Source organism: Tyto alba, unplaced genomic scaffold (assembly GCF_018691265.1).
Source record: "Tyto alba isolate M040663 unplaced genomic scaffold, T.alba_DEE_v4.0 Super-Scaffold_2, whole genome shotgun sequence".
Lineage (NCBI taxonomy): Eukaryota > Metazoa > Chordata > Aves > Strigiformes > Tytonidae > Tyto > Tyto alba.
The window spans coordinates 43,689,896-43,709,116 of NW_024881282.1; the positions used below are offsets into that span (position 1 = coordinate 43,689,896).

The 19,221-nt window shown below is 37.1% G+C and overlaps 1 protein-coding gene across 5 annotated transcripts in view; it reads left to right on the forward strand.

Moving 5' to 3' along the window:
* The window catches only part of MGAT4C (MGAT4 family member C), a 440,656-nt gene that overhangs the window by 418,553 nt on the left and 2,882 nt on the right, over positions 1-19,221 (forward strand). For 4 of the 5 annotated variants that reach the window (XM_033000009.2, XM_033000011.2, XM_033000012.2 and 1 more), the window contains 3 exons: positions 9,974-10,129; positions 14,714-14,861; positions 16,715-18,603. In XM_033000009.2, coding sequence (XP_032855900.1) covers positions 10,001-10,129; positions 14,714-14,861; positions 16,715-17,871 — 1,434 coding nt within the window. In that variant the 5' untranslated portion in view covers positions 9,974-10,000 and the 3' untranslated portion in view covers positions 17,872-18,603. Of the gene's footprint in view, positions 1-9,973; positions 10,130-14,713; positions 14,862-16,714; positions 18,693-19,221 lie in introns of those variants that run through there. The other variant, XM_033000010.2, reaches the window with a different exon arrangement.

Sequence of the window (19,221 nt, forward strand, 5' to 3'; positions counted from 1 at the left end):
CACTAATATGAAGCAATATTTTACAGTTTCTTCAGAGGAACTGTAGGTTGGAAGTTAACCTTCAAACACTCAAGAGGAAATCATCAAATATGATTCTTAAAGATTTATCCAATCTTTGCTACCAAACTTTGTTTATTTAACTATTTCTTGGGTAAAATAGAAAATTAAACAACATTTTTTGCCATTAGAAAACTTGATAGCAAATAATATTTTCTTGTCATGGCTTGTTTTTATTTATAATAAGTAACATACGGAATAGTGGAAAAGTTTAATTAAGCCTTTACTGATCATTATCTTTGTCATATGCTAAGGATAAGAAAATCTATTTGCCACACCTGACAGGATGGCCATAGCATCCAGCCATTTTGTTGATGTTTCTCTTTAAGGTTTTTTTTTTTAGAAAAAGGGAGGGGGCAGGTTACAACGTTATCTCTGGCACAACTTAACAGATAACACCAAACATAATATTAGTATAATGTTAGTAAACAGATAAATTGAAGCTGTAAGCAAAATGAGATAAGCATCTCCTAAAAAATTTGCTCCTATAAAAATAATCTGCTACAAGATAGATGTAGAAATCCCTTCTCCTTCCCTACTATCCCCGTGAATAATGGTGCATCAGTTCAATGAAATGAGACTCCAGATGCTCACTGGATAGCAGAGATTTCCACAAAGAGATGCATGCAGAAGTATAAAGACTTTGGAGAGATATTGCCTACCTGAATGGAACTACTTTTGCTTGAAAGGTCACAGAGATACAGAGTACTATGGCCCTGATCACTGAAAGCAGCTTAAAATAAGTCCATGTGGGCTCAGAGATCCCATGCCACTCACCTCCATGAATCTGAAATGCCCGTTAGCTCAACACATAGCTATTCATCCGAGGCCTCTTTTCACTCTGCCTAGAGCCACTTTTCTGAAGTCTACAGAAAATCTGATGATTAAGGTTGAAATCATTATCATGGCAATTGAAAGCTGCTAGTATACATGGTCTGCTTCCTTTCTATGAAGCATTTATTTACAAGATCTCTAATGTAGCATTAACTCAGAAGGCAGAGCAGTGATGAAACTTGCAACAGCAGCTATTAACCCCTCCCTGCTTAGGTTACATGACCTAATTGCATTATAGTGTAAGATAACATGCCGCAGATTTTATGGTATCTCTAAAACTGTCTCCATTAGTTATATAATCAACATCAATTAATGTAATAGATCAAGGTTAGACTAACGCATAAATAGAAAAGTCCACTGAACAGCAAAAATAATTTTCTTTCTTGTTAAAAACCAAATAAATGCAATCAAGGCTACCAGTCTGTGAATCCATTAATAGCTTCAGTGATATTAGTTGGGTTTCTGCTAGTAAATCTAGCGTCAGAATCAGAGCTGAAGATGACAGATTTTTGATGTATCCGGTCTACTCTGGATTGCTTCTAGTGAAAATAAATTCTCATAGCAGTATATTTTATGTGAAGTTCAGCACACAAATAATTTTTAAAAAAACAAGCAACAAATGCAGCTTTTTAGAAATACCTTTTAATTTTATAGATGCCTATTGATCAAAACTTACTGAAGTTTGCAGCTTTGGTTTGGGTTTTTTTTAAGAATAAGCCAATTGTTGGTCCCACACACCCATAGATAGTTTTCTAAGCTTTCTTTGAGTTATTTTATTGATCAGGAAGCTGCTGTCTGGGTGCTCAGTGGAAAGTCTTAATGAAACACTTATCTTAGAAAAAGATTAGTAATTTGGCCAGTGAAAACCAATTTTCTCACATTTAATATCCTAATCTATTTTACATTATTTCCCAGGGGTACCACGAACTTCACAGATGCATGGCTTTTTGCAAATAATCAATTATGTAGCAGAATCTCATGATTTTGAGAACTGCTTTATTACAGCCACCTTTCTAAATGGACTTTTTCCTCTTCCAAACAAAGGTAAACCTATTTTAATTAGCAGGTGAAGGACCTAGCAATGCCCATTTGTTAAAAAAAATAAAAATATTTGGAAGTCACCCAATAAAAATTCGTTGCTTTTTGATATTGGTAGGCTACCCTAAATGCAGATTATTATGTAATCTCTGTGATACAATATGTAAAGATGCCACATTAAAACATCTTTCAATACTTAACATAGGTCCATCATATACTAAACAAAGAGTATGTCCTAAAAAGTGTATACTTATCGTAAAAAATATTACTTGTTCCTCATCATATAAAACCTCTCAGGGTTGCGCACCTCTGGTAATGCCACCTTCTGACAAGCCATGAACACTGTGAAGCAAGAAGAGGATGAAGGATTATCACAACTCAGTGACTAGCAACACCTTTTGGGTTAAGGTTACATCAAATGATTGGTCCACATTAGTCATACACATATGCGATTGCATGGAGGCTCTTTTTGTTTTCTCCACATCAGGATTACAAATGACTAAATGATTGCAGATGACATAAACTGGGAGGAATGGTTGATATGCCACAGTGTCATGCTGTAATCCAAAGGGACCTTCACAGGCTGAAGAAATGGGCTGACAGGAACCTCATGAATGTCAAGAAGGGGAAGTTCAAAGTTGTACACCAATAACAACCCCACATGCCAATATATGCTGGGGGCCACCCAACTGGAAAACAAACTAGCAGAAAAGGACCTGGTAGTTGTGGTGGAAATTAGGTTGAAGAAGACCGAGCAATATGACCTTTCAACAAAAAAAGCTGTGAGAAAATAGTGAAAGATTGGTGAGGGTGATTGTAAACACACTCAAGTGACTTGCAGCTGGGGTGTTGTAAAACACATATATCATACTAATTGTTTTTTAGCCTTGTGTGCTTGACAATCAGAATACCTGTGTTCAGATAAAATAGTCCTGTGATAGACTTAGAGGCACATGCTTGAGATTCCTGCCCTGATGTGTGAAAGATCAGAGCCCAGTGTTAAGCTACGCCTGCACAAATCCCTGATATACAAGCAAAAACACCAGGTTTGACAATCCTCTAGCATTGATGGAGATCTGCAGGGCCTGTGTTCCCATTTGTGTGCCTCTGCCCAGGTGCTGCTTTGGAAAACCCCTGGTTGGTGAGATAATGAAAATAAATTTACTCTGCATTTCATCCATTTTTTTTGGTTGTTCCTGTGCTGCCTGTACTGTCTCAAAGTCAAATGGTAACTTGGACTGTATTAGGCAAAGCACTGCCAGCATGTCAAGGGTGGTGATCCTTCTATACTCATCACTGGTGAGGCCACACCTAGAGTGCTGTGTCCAATTCCGGGATCCCCTGTAGAGGAGAGACAGGGGCATATTGGAGAGAGTCCAACAAAAGGCCACAAGGGTTATTAAGGCACTGGAGCATCTCTTGTATGAGGAAAGACTGAGAGAGATGCGACCATTCAGCCTGGAGAAGAGAAGGCTCAAAGGGAATCTTATCAGTGTATATGAATACCTGAAGGGAGCATGCAAAAAAGACAGAGCCAGGCTCTTTTCAGTGGTGCCCAGTGACAGGACCAGAGGCAATGACCACTAATTAAAACACAGGAGGTTCCTGTCTACATCAGGAAACACTTTTTACTGTGAGGGTCATGGAACACTGTCACAGGCTGCCCAGATCAGTTGTGGATCTCCCTCCCTGGAGATATTCAGAAGACACCTGGACACAGACCTGGGCACCCAGCTGCAGGTGACTGTACTTGAACAAGGGAGTTGGACCAGATGACTTCCAGAGGTCCCTTCTAACCTTGACTTTTCTGTGATTGTGCAGTTCTGTGAAAAAGCTACGCACCTTTCTGTTAGATGAGTCTACAGGATGTGCTGTAGAGAAAATCATGGCCAAATTTAGTCAGTCAGATGAAACTTTTCTCATTAAGCCTAATTGGCTTTTTCTAAACAGACTGATTTTCTTTTCACCACAAAAGTAAGTTTGTCTACATCTCTGTGCAATTCCATTACAATGCTGATGTCCAGGGTACTTGATTATGGCAAAGGACAAACTCTTAGCTATAAAACTCAGGTAAGAGACTGTGGGACCCTGAGGCATAAATTAGCTCATAGAATGTGTGGCTGAGAGATTAGCTCATATAGACTGTGCTTTGGGTGAAGGGACCAAGATCTGCAGGGGTGTCTGAAGACCTCGGTGTCCCTCTAGCTTACTACGTACGGTGCCTGTACTCACATATCGAAAAATGTACTGTATGATAATTTTCCACAAAAGTTTTAGCTTGCTGTTGATTTTATCAGTGCTTGTATCCATGTATTCCTTTCATTCATTGATAAGTCAATGGATAAAGTTTACTGAATACCTACTTAATTGAATCTCAGTCTTAATTTTTATAGAAATATTTTCCTCTGAACAGTGACCAGTGCTATTTCCAATGCTCAAGGATTTCTATTTCTTATGCAGCCTAAACCTCCACTCCTATATATCTAAAAGCTTCTAATCTCTCCCTGGTTATGGTGAACTACCTCTTCCTTCTTCACGTCTATGCTGTTTTATTTTCCCCTTTGCTTTGTTTCTGTGGAGGAGGTATTCAGGGCTATACCAGATTTCTTTGTAATTTTTTTCTCACCTTCCAGGCTCTTACTACATGCCATTAACTCACTGTCTATATCATTTTTCTAAAATCCATCTTTTACACTACAGCTTACTTGATAAAATATATCCAATAATACACACAACCATCCATCCATTGATGGATTAGACAGTGCTTCACCATCTAAGTCAATATGTCTTCACACGTCTTAGTCACCTCTTCCCCTTGATTAGACTTGACTCCTCCATGCCCAAAGAAATATGTTACATTTTGCTCAGAGAGCTATGGCCGAAGTTTTGTGGTTCCATTTTATGTCACTCTGAAGTTGTCAAACAGGAAAGACACTTCACCCTCCAATATCCACATCAAATTTAAGCTCTTAACTTTTGTGCATTTTTTGTTATTTTGCCTTGGCTGAATCTATTTCCTTCCAAGCTCTCATCCCTTTTCCCAAACTTTTGGGGTCTGCATATATCTGTATGCTATGTCAGTGTTTGAAATAACCTCTCACTTTCTGTGGATCAAGAATCAATATACCTCTCAAATCCATTTTTAAAACCCACCTCTTTTTTTCCCATCCTTTATCAGTGTTAATTTTGAGTAACGTGCCTACTTATATACCTCTTTTTTAACTTTCTGTATCTAGAATATAAAATTCGGAAAACATGATAATCATTAAATCATTTATTTGAGCATGTGGAGCTACACAGTGGTAAGCCAGTAAGTCATCCAAAAAATGTACTTATGGCCAGTGTAACACCTGAGCTCTACCCTCTGGATTTGTTAGCTTCATTCTGAGTTAAACCTTCCTTTCCCTCAGACCAGTTTTTACGTTCCTGTTGCAAATAACAGCAAACACCCTGCCTGTCAGCCTTAAACATTTCATATGTACTTCCAGGCTTCCAGTAAGACAGACAGTGAATCTTGCTGTGAATATATCTGAGCCCTATGGAATATCCCATCCATTACAATTCTCCAGTTCATTACCAACCATAGCTCAAACGTATCACAACCTAGTGTTTGCTTGTTTGTTTTTTTTTTTTTTTTTTTTTATCTTGTATAATAAGACCATGACACATGCAAAATTTAATAATAACCATGTTAAAAAAATTCCTTTTTTTCTTCCTTTTTTTTTTTTTTCCTGGAAGTGTTTCATTTGCCACTTTGTAAAGAGGACTGAATGCAATCCTTGTGGTATCATGTGCAGCCTTACAAAAATAAAAGTCAAAAAACAAGTTGGACAAGCATTAAGAACTGCAAGTAACGCAATTCAATTACACAATGGTAGAATGGTATGTCACAAGACAGAGGAATGAAGTACCTGCTTCTGAGTGTTTTAGTCAGATCATGGATTGCAATAAAATTTACAAGGGATTTAATAATCCAATCATGGGGTTTTGTGTGTTATCTCTGTATTGGTTAGGTAAGGCTGTCATTAACCTGGGTTGGCATATTTAAGGGTAAAGGAACACTTCAGGGCCTTTTTATGTATCTGTTTGAGGATGAAACAGATCTGGAATGTAAACAATAATCTCTGAAAGCAGGACAAAGCACATATCCATAGTATTGTCAGAAAGTGATGAATTAGAGTGGATTGGATATGAAATGGTTCATCACAGTGAGTGTGCATGTATGTGGCCTGGAAAAATGACTATGAGGCTGGCAAAAAAGCCTTTTCCTCTGAAAAAAAAAAGAAAATAAGGAAAAAAATCTTGCATTCTCTCATATTTTCCTCTTGGGAACAGCTACACTGACATCAAAATTGGAATGTGTTTAAAAATTTTAGTATCTTTAACTTTAAATATTTTAATCTCATTTGTTGATTTCAACAACTTGGCTTCTTAAGAATGAACTCTTCCTGGAAAGTCATTTGGGATTTGCTTTTTTAAACAATTTTTTAAAATCTTCTCAGTGTTGCAAATTCTACAAGAGAAAACATCATATTATCATGTGAAACTCAGTCTTAGCCTTTACACAGCTTTCACACTTATGCAGATCTCATAAAGAACAGCTTCTTCACATTGTAAAGGTATGTCATTACACTTTTTAGTTCACTGCCTTTTCATTGTACCATTTTAGAAAATCAAAAAAATTATAGTTTCATATTACTATGTAAACTGCACATGTATATGTGTTAGCAACACATGGATGTGCATAGAGATCTGAGGTCTTAATTCTCTCTGAAGAGACTGAGGAAAACAATACATCACATTTAGAAAGAAAAAGTTTTGCAGTTCATGCATGTTTATTAATTATTACATGTAACTGCTTAATGCCAGCTTTATGAAACAAATTGCATTTATACCATCCTGATAGCTACTTAATTGTGCATGAATAATGAAGGCATAATGTCTTCAAACAAATCTGTGACTTCAGAATTTAATTAAGAATTGAAGCCTTTTTTTTCAATATCAAAGTCTTAGTTTTGAGTAATGGTGAATTTTCTGCTCAAATGGTCTTAAAGAACATCGAGGATCTCACTGTGGGAAGTTCTGAGACTATTTTTCAAAAGATGACTGACATCACCTGCAAAAAAAGGCAAAATTTACTTTTTTTCCCTTGCAAATTTCACTTGCGTAGTGTTCCACAATGCAATGTTACAGATTGGAAACAGAGCTGCAAGAAGCAGCCGTTCTAGGAAGATGTAAGCGATTCTGTATGTATATATGTATGAGACTGAGCACATTTTTAGCTAAAGCCTTACAGCATACGCATGTCAAATAATACTTTCAGACAAACTGGTTGGAAGCAATAGATGTAGGAGCAGGTTGAAGGCTGACAAGTGTGTGTCCGCAGTGCCATCTGCCGTTGGTGATGGCGTCAGTGCCTCCTCCGTGACGTGGGGTTTGCAATGGGTCACCTCCTAAGTGGGGGATCCTTCGCTTCTGTCCCTTCCCTTGGTATGAACCTACCAATAGGTTTTATGAACAAAGAAACCTCCCTGGAATGGTGTTTTGCTTCCAACTGTTTCACGGACTCTGTTTGTAAAACAGGAACATTGTAATGACTTCATGTGAAACCAACACAAGAAATGCAAGTGAACTGTGGCCATACTGGGCTTTTCACTTTCTGTGCAACAGCTTTAGTAATGACAGTTCTATCGTCCTTCAGTCTGACCCACGTAATTCCCTCATTTTTTTATTATTCTTAATCCAACATAGTAATGATCTCATGAAAACTGCAGTGGCAAAAAATTAATGTAATATGATCAGCAAATACAGTTGTAAACACCCCTTCCTCCCCCTTAGGGACTTTAGTCAGGCTGCTCAGAACAAAGACATGGGAACTGTGTAATACTGCAGTCCAATCAGCAAATATGGCACATACAGTCATTCCGTGACTGAAAAAACACTTGTTTATTCATAAGTTTCCAAAGAAAAAATTAAGTATGTGCAACTGTAATGCATGTCTACACCTGAAGCTGCCAGTGGCAGCAAGCACTCCAATCCAGACCAGTTGAACTTTCAATAGTCAGGCAAGTTCACACCATTATCTGAGAAGTGTCAGTATTTAATCCATCCAGTGATCCTCTGATCATTTTTTAAGAGTGTATTGATTTGAAAATTGGTAGTTATATCGGGAGAAAAAAGATAAAGAAAAAAAAAAATAAACAAAACGAAACCTAAACTGTATGTGTAACATGGTCTTTTCTAAAACAGGACCAAGCCTTCATTTCCACAACAACCTGCTAAAATCCACAGACACCCAGCAACCACTGTGCTGTCACAGGTAGGGGTGGGGAAAAAGTTTGGAGATTCATGGCTCTAACAGCTCCTTCCTGATGTATATTTTCATTAAATATTAAGGAAAAGGAAATAATTGCTGTAACTTAAACAATAGCTACATTGGGCTTTTTCAGCTTCAGGATAATCAGGCTGTTGCAATTCATCCCACCCTCAAATAAACAGGAACAGAAGTCTATATTTTTTTTTTTCCTTTCTGCAACATGTAAATTGTTCTTATTCTCACCATAGTGGTTTTAAGATCATTCTGTACAACCGGTGTCCATTTACTGCAGCTTATCTTGAATCTATACATACAAAACCTTACAGTTAAATGTTTGCATTGCTAATACTTGATGTATTTACCTCCCCATTCTCTAGAGTCTAATGGACTCATATTTTAGATTGTTAGACATATTTAATCAGTTTGGCAAAACAAATATAGATTGAATTTTTCACTTGGAAGGGCTTTTTGTTATTAGTCCAGAAACTTTTCCACAGACATGATAAATCTTTTATGGAACTCATAATTTGGCCTATTTTAGGTCAGTTTAGATGTTCAGCACTTTCAGAAATTAAGGTATTTAAATGCGGGGTTTACCCACTGCACATGAAGTGTTATTTACTACTTCATATAGGCTAGCTTTAAACTCTTCATTTGTACATGGCTTCTATATATTAAATTTGATAGAAAAAACAGATATTGTTATGGAAAATAGCCAAAATACACTTGCACTTAAACAAGTGAGAACATAAATAACAACCTTATAATCTACTTTTTAGTTAAGAATCCTTCAAAGTCTGGACAGTCTAATCTGGAGTCTGTTTCTCTAGTTTGTGGCCAGTTCTTGTTCAAACACATGTAGGTTAATGCTTATGATTTGATAGCCAAGAAAAGCATTCATCTTGTTTTAAATAGTAAAATGATTAAACTGAGTATGTAACGTTGAGATATGACTAGACAGTCCTCTTTCTTGATCTTGAATTGAACTACTGAGTGGCTTTCACTACGCCACCCTTCTTTGTCTGATTCATCTGATTAGGGCAGTAAGGACTTTCTAATACTTTGCTTAGAAGTGTCTGGCCTAATGTGGACATCCACCTTTCTTCTTCTGGAGAAACTGACACCTCTAGTGAGAGTTTTTCCATCCCTGTACAGAGGTCTAAGGATAAAGTTTTGATACTGCCTTCTCATTGCAGGCAAGGTACCTCATTTGTGCCTGGTAGTTCTGGTATCCAGAATTCTCCTGTTGGCAGCAATACAAAGACATGCAATAGCTTCTTCCTTGTCTGTTGGCCTGAGATGACTTTGGAAGGAGACACAGGTCACAGGGAAACAATGCACAACATCATCTCTCGCCATCAAGTTGGGATCTGACAGTTATACATGGGAAACTGAACTGCTGATGCACTCCTGCCACAGTGACATCATAATTCCAGTCTAAAATGGGTAGGAAAAAAGTATGCTTTAAAAAAAAAAAAAACAAACAAACAAAAAAAAAACTGAAAAAAAGGAAGCTTAAATTATAGTTAAGATTATATATTAAACTTGAAGATGACAATGATTAAATGACATTAATTCCACCTTAAAGAGTATAGTCTGTGTGCTTGAAGGGATTTCATGTATCTGAGGGTAAGTTATCATGTATGCTATCATGTATGCTATCATGAAGGTATGTTATCATGTTTATAAGATGGGCAGTTCTTGTAATACTGTGGTTTTCTTTCATAGGTGACACTACTGTATGCCTTTCTTCACATGAGACACAGCTTGAAATATTTTGATAAAATGAGATGCTTGCGGAAACGATCAGCAGTGTCGTTCTTAGGAGTCCTTGTCATTTGCTTGCTGTTCATGAACTTGTACATTGAAGATGGTTATGTTTTGGTAAGTTTTTTAGCTGGAAAAAATGATCCTAGAACAACAGAACAGGACACACATGTAGTTAAGCAGTGAAGTTCATAATTCCTGCAATTTCTCCTGCTAGTGTACCATTAACAGTGAAGTATCCTCAAAATGTGTCCTTTATGATTAAGCCACCTTATCAATATATATACTGCACACAGGGTGTGTCAGTAAAACCCTAACAGTCCCTTTCACAGAAGTAAACATGTAATTGTTTATTGGAAGTATGGGAGATAATTAATGTACCAAAACATGGAGGTATCTCCATTAGTTATATTCCTTTGAGTCAAAACGTCCCCTGTATTTTTCATACTTCTAGATTTTCCTCAATTTTAATGTTGAAGATTGCCTACATCTGAAATATTCACGTGACCTAGGAGCTCATTTTTCAATTCACACTGCAAATCTTACCTGTGAATATTGTATTAAACAATATTACAGACATATAATTATAGAAGAGAACTTACACTAATGCCATGTAGTTTAAGTTCCTTGAATTAATGATTGCTTTTTAGTGCTTTTATTTTGTGTTTTTCTCACTTTCTGTTTCTCAGACTTACATCTGGTGGGTTCAGTGCTACAGCATTAACAATTAGACATAAGTGATACATAGTATAAGTTTATGATTGTGAAAAAGATTTATGGACAGATTTGTGTTAGGAATTTCAACAGTAGTTTATAATAGTAAGCTACTGACAATGTAACATAACTCTACAGCTTATATGTAACCTATGGGTGTCTCAGTGCTCAATGTCAAGTAAGCCCTAAAGACTTGATTAATGGATTGAATCTCCAGTTCTTTGGAAATTGGACTGGGCCCAGTAAAAGAACATGGTAGCTTAGTAACTGGAGCTTGCAAATAACAAAATGATTAAATTGAATATGCAACATTGTGCTATGATTTGACAGTTCTCTTTCTAGATCTTTAATTGAACTACTGAGTGGCTTTATGATCCCCTATGCCACCCTTTGTCTAATTCATTGAACTGGGACAGTATGGGCTTTCCAATATCCTGAAAGGTGAAGTCATATCTTGACTGGATCTGAAAAGAAACATCTTAGTATGAAAAAAATGTGACACACAAGTAGTAAAAACCTTACATTAATTGATCAGAACCATAGATAGCTTGCTGGTGATTTTAATTTAAAATATTTTACTTATAACATCACTTATAATTATTGTAATTATTTACAATATTATTAAGACTATGTTAGTACTTTTTAAACCATTGAAAAGACAACCCATGCTTCTAGCATGCTACTCCATTACAAACATATTGTTTTCTCTAACAGTGCTTGCACTAAGGTTTTGCACTATGTTTTATTTATTCATCTTCTCTTGGTGGTGATTGAATTTGACCTGGATTTCCACATTTTTATTTTCCAGTGGTATTTTCTCTGATGCTTCTTCTCTGTTCATGAACTGTTTCAAAGTCCCCCAGATGTTTCTGAAAGTGCTTTTATTATCACTGCTAATGGTGTTCCTCTTGGTTTGTCTTTGAAATCTTTTCCTGTCCTACTTGCCAGCTCCCCAGATGGCTCACTGTCTTACTCTTAATTTGCTCCTTTCCCCCCCCTTTTTAGAAATTCACTCTCTTTCATTGCTTCTCTTATCACAGTTCTGGCATGTTTGCATTCATGTAGCTCCCAGCCAAGTCTCTTGCCAAGTCTCCTGACAGTTCTCCCAGATCTCTTGATACCTTTATGGTCCATCAAGCATTTTTCAAATGTGTTAGGCTTTTGACTTTTTAGTTTATTTATTATTGTTTTCAACTTTCCTGATCATGTCTGACAGTTCCCGTTAACTTGTCTGGTGTGTTTCCTCTGCTGAGGTAAAAGAAGAGCAGTTTCAGTGTTGGTGGTGAGGAGAAATACACTTGGGGATAGATTTCAAGGACAGCAGGCTAACCAGTTCCCCTCAGGGAATGGGCATCTGAAAGTCCTCAGGGCCCTGAAGGCCCTCTGACTTTTTAATTGCAGTAAGTTTCCTCCTGGAGTATCTTCTGAAGGTAACTGATAGAGGAAGGCAACTGACCCTGAGTTTCTCTTCCCAGTCTCAAGCATCAGGCTGTGCAAGGGGATGTGGGGCTGGTGTCTTTCTCACCAGATGTAAGATATGATGAGTGGTCTTTTCCAGGACATTAGAATAGCAAAGTGGCAATCATTGTGACAAATCTTAAGAAGGGAGAGAATGACTTTTCCTTTTCACTCGGAGACTCACACATGTCCGAAGAATCCTTTCACTGTTTTCTCCAGGGCATTTGCTGTGGAAATGGAAAGAAAGGGTCCACCTGGGAAGATTGCTTAAGTATGTTTGACAAGGAGGGGTATACAGTGCTGATGCGTGTATGTCAGGAGAGCAGTTTAAGATGCTTCATCTGCAGCGTGTGAACAACATCTGATCAAATGTTTTGAAGACATACTGAATTAAATATAACCAGGTATCACAACATATGCAGTGATGTTTTAATACACATTCTGAGTTGTAAGTGAACTGTAAGTGAAGCATGCCTTCTGCACTCTTCTAAGAATACTAATAATTATATTGGGCACTATGAAAACAATAGTAATTTTGTAGCTGACACAGCATCCTTAGTGGACCAGAGTATCTCTATTAGGAATGGAGAATTTCTGGCATTTCATCCCATAGCACCCACAGGAATCTCTCAAGCTCCATCAAACACTAGAATGTAAGTTAGAGGTTATTTAACATACAACAGCCAGAACCATCATAGAGAAAATTAGAGAAGATGGCTAAAGAGAGTTAATCAATCTCTTCAGCTTCACTGATCTCTGCATAGTAGTCAGAACTAGAAGAACCAGATTTTAAATTTTTGGAAAAATCCATATTTCAGCTTGTTTTTCCTTCAACAATGGAATGAAAACAACAACTTAAGAAAAGTTGGCTAGTCACAAAAGACATTTCTTAAAGAGAAAAAAAAAAAAAAAAAAAGAACATTTTTGTGGTCAGTTTAAATATTTTGCTTGTTAAAATCAAAACATTTTGTCCTGACATTCCCTATTTCTAAACATTTTGAAACTTTTTATGTAGAAGAACCTCAGCAGAAAGGGTTTCCATTTCAAAACCTTCTTATGAAATAAAGAATTTTGGTGTTCCATTCTGGGACCAATGTCACATGATGTTTTGACATTAAAGAAAGGCTGTTTTTAAAAAAATTAAGCTTTTGGACTGGCCTTTTTTTTTTCCCCCGTGACGGTTTTGATGGAAAATCTCCTGAAGCTTTGGTGCATTCTTTTCCTAGCTCATTGAGTTACATTTTAATCAGGAATCTGATTTTAGAAATTAAAAATATTTTTTTAGAAATTACTGGAGAGACATTGCTGATCAAGAGAGCGTAACAGTGCAGGTAGATGGCCCTGGATGTCTTCCAAAGATCTTTACTAAGCTCAGAAGTGAATTATTTACTACTTCTATGAAAGAAAAATAATGAACTTAAAATAAACATAGGATAAGTCTATAGAAATATTTATTTGTGCTATAAAATATATCTTTGACACATATTTGCATATTTATGCTTTTAAATATGAGTGCTGTTTACTGTTTCTGTGGTTGTTCTTGTTAGCAGCAGTACTATGGATGCACAATGCCCCCATTTAATGTCAGATCAGGAAGTTTTTAGTGTGTTAACATATTGTACACATCAGAAGAAATCAACTCATTCATACATTGGCCTGTCATCAGACTAGAATCAAACCATGTAAATTAAAGAAGCATTCCTACCTTTAAATTCAGTCCCATGACACTACAACCTGTTAGATATTTTCCCTGTTCTGAAGGACTAAAGAACAGATTTTCCCTGAGACCCAACTGAGCTTATGGATAGGGTAGTCCTGATGAAGCTTCTACTTCCCTTGTGTGACTTTACTACAGCTAGGGAAGCCTCCTGGAAGAAAAAGACAGGAGATGGAGGCAGGAAGAGGAGGCACAGTGATAAATTTGCCTTTTTTCTATACCATCAAACAGCGTTCATCAAATCCAGAGAAAGCTTTGGCCATCTGGATGATCACATGCATTTCTTCTTACCACAAATCTGAGCTGAAGCTACTCAGAAAACTGACAAAATGAGCCAGATGCGAGGATCTAGTTCCATCTTTCCTTTACAACAGTTTTGGTGGCTTTTTTAATCACTGAAAACATTTTCAGAAAATATCCCCACACACTTCTCCATCTATGAAAATTATCTCATTTGTTGCTGACTGATGCTTTCTGATCCCTATTTTGAATAATGCAGCATTTTTTGGCAATAATTTAGTGTTTGCAACCTTTCCAGAGTTTTTGTCCAAAATACTATTTTTTTTTTTCTTTTCCTGTTACCATAATCTGAAGGGTTATGGTAGATTTTCTGTAGCCAGAAATGTATGATATTCAGTAATGGGTTTTTTTTTAAAAATGAGGTGACATCTACATGCTTTCATGAAAGCTGACACTGGAAAATGTTATTCTTGGAAACCTGCCTGTCCGTGTTTCCTCTCTGGCTGACATTCACAAATGTGTTTCTCTCTGTCTCTCTCCCTCTCCTACTCTTTTTGTTTTCTCACTAATAGGAAGGGGACAAGCAATTAATCAGAGAAACAGCCACGCACCAGCTCAGCCCAGAGCGCTATGTTCACACTTTTAAAGATTTGTCTAATTTCTCAGGATCTATAAACATTTCCTATCGCTACCTAGCTGGCACGCCTTTGCCAAGAAAAAGTAAGTAACTGAAATCTGAATGTTATGAAATGAGGTAATTTAAAAATGGGTGAAGTCCATACAGTGACTGTGTTATTTCTAGGCAAGAAGGTCTGAGTTAAGCAGTGGCAATCTCGGAGAGTTAGTGGGACAGCTCGCTCTCTCCCTGCATAAGCAATTTCTGGGCAGCTGCTAGCTCAGCCCTAGCAGTGGCCACCCCACAGCCTGGTTACCTTCTGACCAAGTGTTTGACTTGTAGTCGTCCTGCAGGCAATCCCTGGATGGTCTGTGTGAGCATATTTTTGCAGATCTCCCCCAAAGCCAGAGGGACATGATTTAGAAAGCAAGGCATGTGCTGGTGGTGGTCTGTAACCACCCTCTGAGACCATACTGTCAGCTTCTGTCTGTGTAACCAGTAAATCTGATCTAAGGTGTGCTCGGGGTCACATAGATACACAGTCCCCTGTTCTGCCAGTCCAGCAGCTGTGAATGGATCTCCTTGTTCCTTTACCTGTGGTAACAAGGGAGGTGAATTGTTCTATTATGGGGACAGCAAAGAGGATTCTCGCAGCCATCTACAGATAGACTATCTAGTTATTCTGACTTCAGGCAAGGTTCAGGAATTTCATCTTGAAGTGAACTATGGCCATAGCTAGCTTTTAGACAGGTGTCCTTTGGGTTCTAAATCAATCATTTCACAAACATAAGCAAGGCTTAGAAGTCCAAGCACAGAAGATAAAATAAAATCATCTGTGAGTTGTTGCTCTTCATAGAAAGCTGTAAAGATTGTTCAAATTAGATTGGAGAAATCTGGGGCTCTGTAGGCAGTGTAAATGTCTTTTGGGGGTTGTACTTCACTGTACAACTGCATTGTGATCAGACTTAAGTCTTGAGGGAAACTCCAAATGACTTTATCAGAGCAGTCTTTTAAAAACCACAGTATTTTAAGAAAGTTGGTGTAAATTCAACTAAAGTACGCCCTGTCAATTATAAAGTCTTAATATTTTTTACATCAGAAGCTAGAAGAATTGAGATATATTATCAAATATCTGTAATGAAATTATTTGGACTGCCAGTAGAAATGCAATGGCAGTGACTCCAAAACAGCAGAGATGAAAATTCTTCCCTTAAGGTGCATCTCTCCCTAGAAAGATGTAGCAGCATTAAAAATTATTTATACAAGCACAGGTATGCAGTAGTAAATTCTCTTCTACTTCAGAATAATATCTAAATTACATCTTGGAAGAGGGACTTCCCTATAAAATGCTCAATGACTTCTGAAAGAGGGTTAGAAGATGAACTATTAACAAGGAAAAATTGGACAAATTCAGTTAAAAATGAACACAAAAAAGTTATCTATGCAATATTCATAAAACTATAAATTTATGTATAAGTGTAACTAGTCTTGTAGAGTGCTTAAAATGATAAAAGTTTGGCAGTTAATCTATAGTTCACAATTTTGTGCTGCATTTCATAGTTCCTTTAAAAATATTCTGTTAATCGTATCTCATATTCCCTTTTCTTTTAGCAGATTTTGCAGCCTTATCATTGTCTATGTGGTTTCCTCTACCAGGCATATACGTGCACATTGCTTTGTCTTTTGTCTACTACATGCCATTCCTTGAAATTAATAAGTGAGTGTTTAATGCAATAGTCTCCATATGTCTAATTGCTTGCAATATGCTTCTTCTTTCATGAAAAGGCATTAAATGTCCTTTGTTGCATGCAACTTAAAAAATTCACATACCAAAATTCTCAGTTTTTACCATTCAAAAAGTCTATTTAATATAAGCACAGCTCTGGAGGATAGCTTTGTGACAAAGTGGTTTCCAACATCAGATACTCAGTTTTTGTTTGAATTGTCTTTTGTACAGGGTATCTTACAATCGGACTATCCTCTGTGAAACGGAAAAAGGGAAACTACTTGCTTGAGACCATCAAGTCCATATTTGAGCAGTCAAGTTATGAGGAACTCAAAGAAATCGCAGTGGTAGTGCAGCTGGCAGATTTTGACTCAGCCTGGTGTGAAGGGATAGTCCAGGATATTTCACAGAAGTTTGCACATCACATAATTGCCGGCAGATTAATAGTTATTCATGTCCCTGAGGAGTATTATCCTGTACTGGATGGCCTCAAGAGAAATTACAATGACCCAGAGGACCGTGTGAAGTTTCGATCCAAACAAAATGTAGATTATGCTTTCCTTCTTAATTTTTGTGCTAATCTTTCTGACTATTATGTGATGCTAGAAGATGACGTTCGCTGTTCAAAGAATTTTTTGACTGCTGTTAAGAAAGTAATTACCTCACGAGAAGGATCCTACTGGGTGACTTTGGAATTCTCCAAACTGGGGTACATTGGAAAGCTTTACCATTCCCATGACCTCCCACGCCTGGCCCATTTTTTGTTGATGTTCTACCAAGAAATGCCTTGTGATTGGCTGCTCATCCACTTTCGTGGGTTGTTAGCTCAAAAGGAAGTGATACGTTTTAAGCCATCTTTGTTCCAACACATGGGATATTACTCATCTTACAAAGGGGCTGAAAACAAGCTAAAGGATGATGATTTTGAAGAGGAATCATTTGATATCCCTGACAACCCACCTGCAAACTTGCACACCAACATGAATGTATTTGAAAATTATGAGGCAAGCAAAGCTTACAGCAGCATTGATGAGTATTTCTGGAGCAAAGCTCCTTCTACTGGAGACTTCTATGGAATTGTATTTGAAAAGCCCATTAAAATCAGTAAAATTAAAGTTGTCACTGGAACTGAAGACCGGCAAAATGACATTTTGCATCATGGGGCCCTGGAAGTAGGAGAAAAGATTGTAGGGAGTAAAAAAGGGAGAAAATGTACTACTTACTTGAGACTAGGAGAATTCAAAAATGGGAATTTTGAAATAACAGATGTAGAGCACAAAGTTCTGTTTGATATTAACTGCATGAGAATACTTGTTACTAAAACTCAAAAAGAATGGCTGATCATTAGGAGCATTAGCATTTGGACTTCTCAAACACCAAATCAATAAAGCAAAGTCACCTGAGAAGGTACAGAGTGCATACAATCAGCTGGGTCCCAAGTGGTGCCATTCCTCAGAAAAACTGACATTTCCAGCTCTTCACTAGAGACAGAGAAAATCTGGGGAAATTACAAAACAAGAAAAGCAATTTATTTTTTACTAGTTTGGCCAGGCAATATAAAAACACTTATTTGTTGAAAATTTTTAATTTTATAAGAAATGCAAAGTTCTGAAACCTCTCTTGAGATCTTGAACCCCTTTTTTATTATTTCTCTGTAAGAGAAATCTTCTGGACTAAACAGAACAAAACAGAACATCCTCTAATTACCAAAAGATTAAAAGCTATGACCATTATGTTGTGAAATTAAATTAAATTGCACCTTACGCACATATAAATTTAAAATGTTATGGTAGTAAGCGTTTGTACAATAGTTGGTGATGTGTTTCTTTTAAAGGCAGTTGTGACAAGAAAATCTGTCCTGAAACTGGCAGTTCCATTCTGAGCACTGTAAGAAAATAGTGTGGCTAATCACGGCAACTTCTTTTCAAAAGGGAATGTATGTAAAATTATAAATCTGACATGACAACTATGTAAAAAATAGATAATTGCATCTGTTATTCTGTCTCAACAAATATCCTTTGTTCTTTTTCCTGGGTCCTTTCACTGAAACAAACACTACCTGGATTCTGTATTACTTAGGGGACCAATTTACTCTCCTTATTCGAACAAAAGGCCTCACGGTAAGCAAGCATTCTGCTTGAGTACAGATGTCACTATCAAACCCAAGCACTGCAAAGGCAACACTGTTCTCTTAGGCATCTTAACAGACCTCAGCTTCAATATTTGCTGTTCTTTCATGATATGCAGAACTCCTTGTGAGAAATCTGCACATAGCTGAATACTACAGCGTATTTTCCAATGACTGGTATGCCTTCCATATCTACATGTCCAGTCCATGTATGATACAGACACAATGTGTACTGGGTTAATCACCTGGAGGTGAATGTAATCATCAGTCTTTCCTGGATGACATCTAGCCAATAGAGCAAACACAAAATGAAGAATCATGATTCAATGAAAAATTAGTATGTTTCTAAATTAACATGTGTTTTTTTGTTAAGTTTTCTAATTCTGCTCATGTTAGTTTCATAGACATCTTCCCACTGCCTCTGGTTATTCCCTGGAAGCTTCTTTTGCATGGCTTTAGCCAATAAGAAGAAAAGTTCCCTCAGTCCTCATTACTTCAGTGTCAGCTCCCAGTTTTTAGTGCATCACACAGGAAGCCTGTATAGCCTTTATGATTTATACTATATGCATACATTTCTACTATATGCATACATTTGGATTAGTGGAATCTA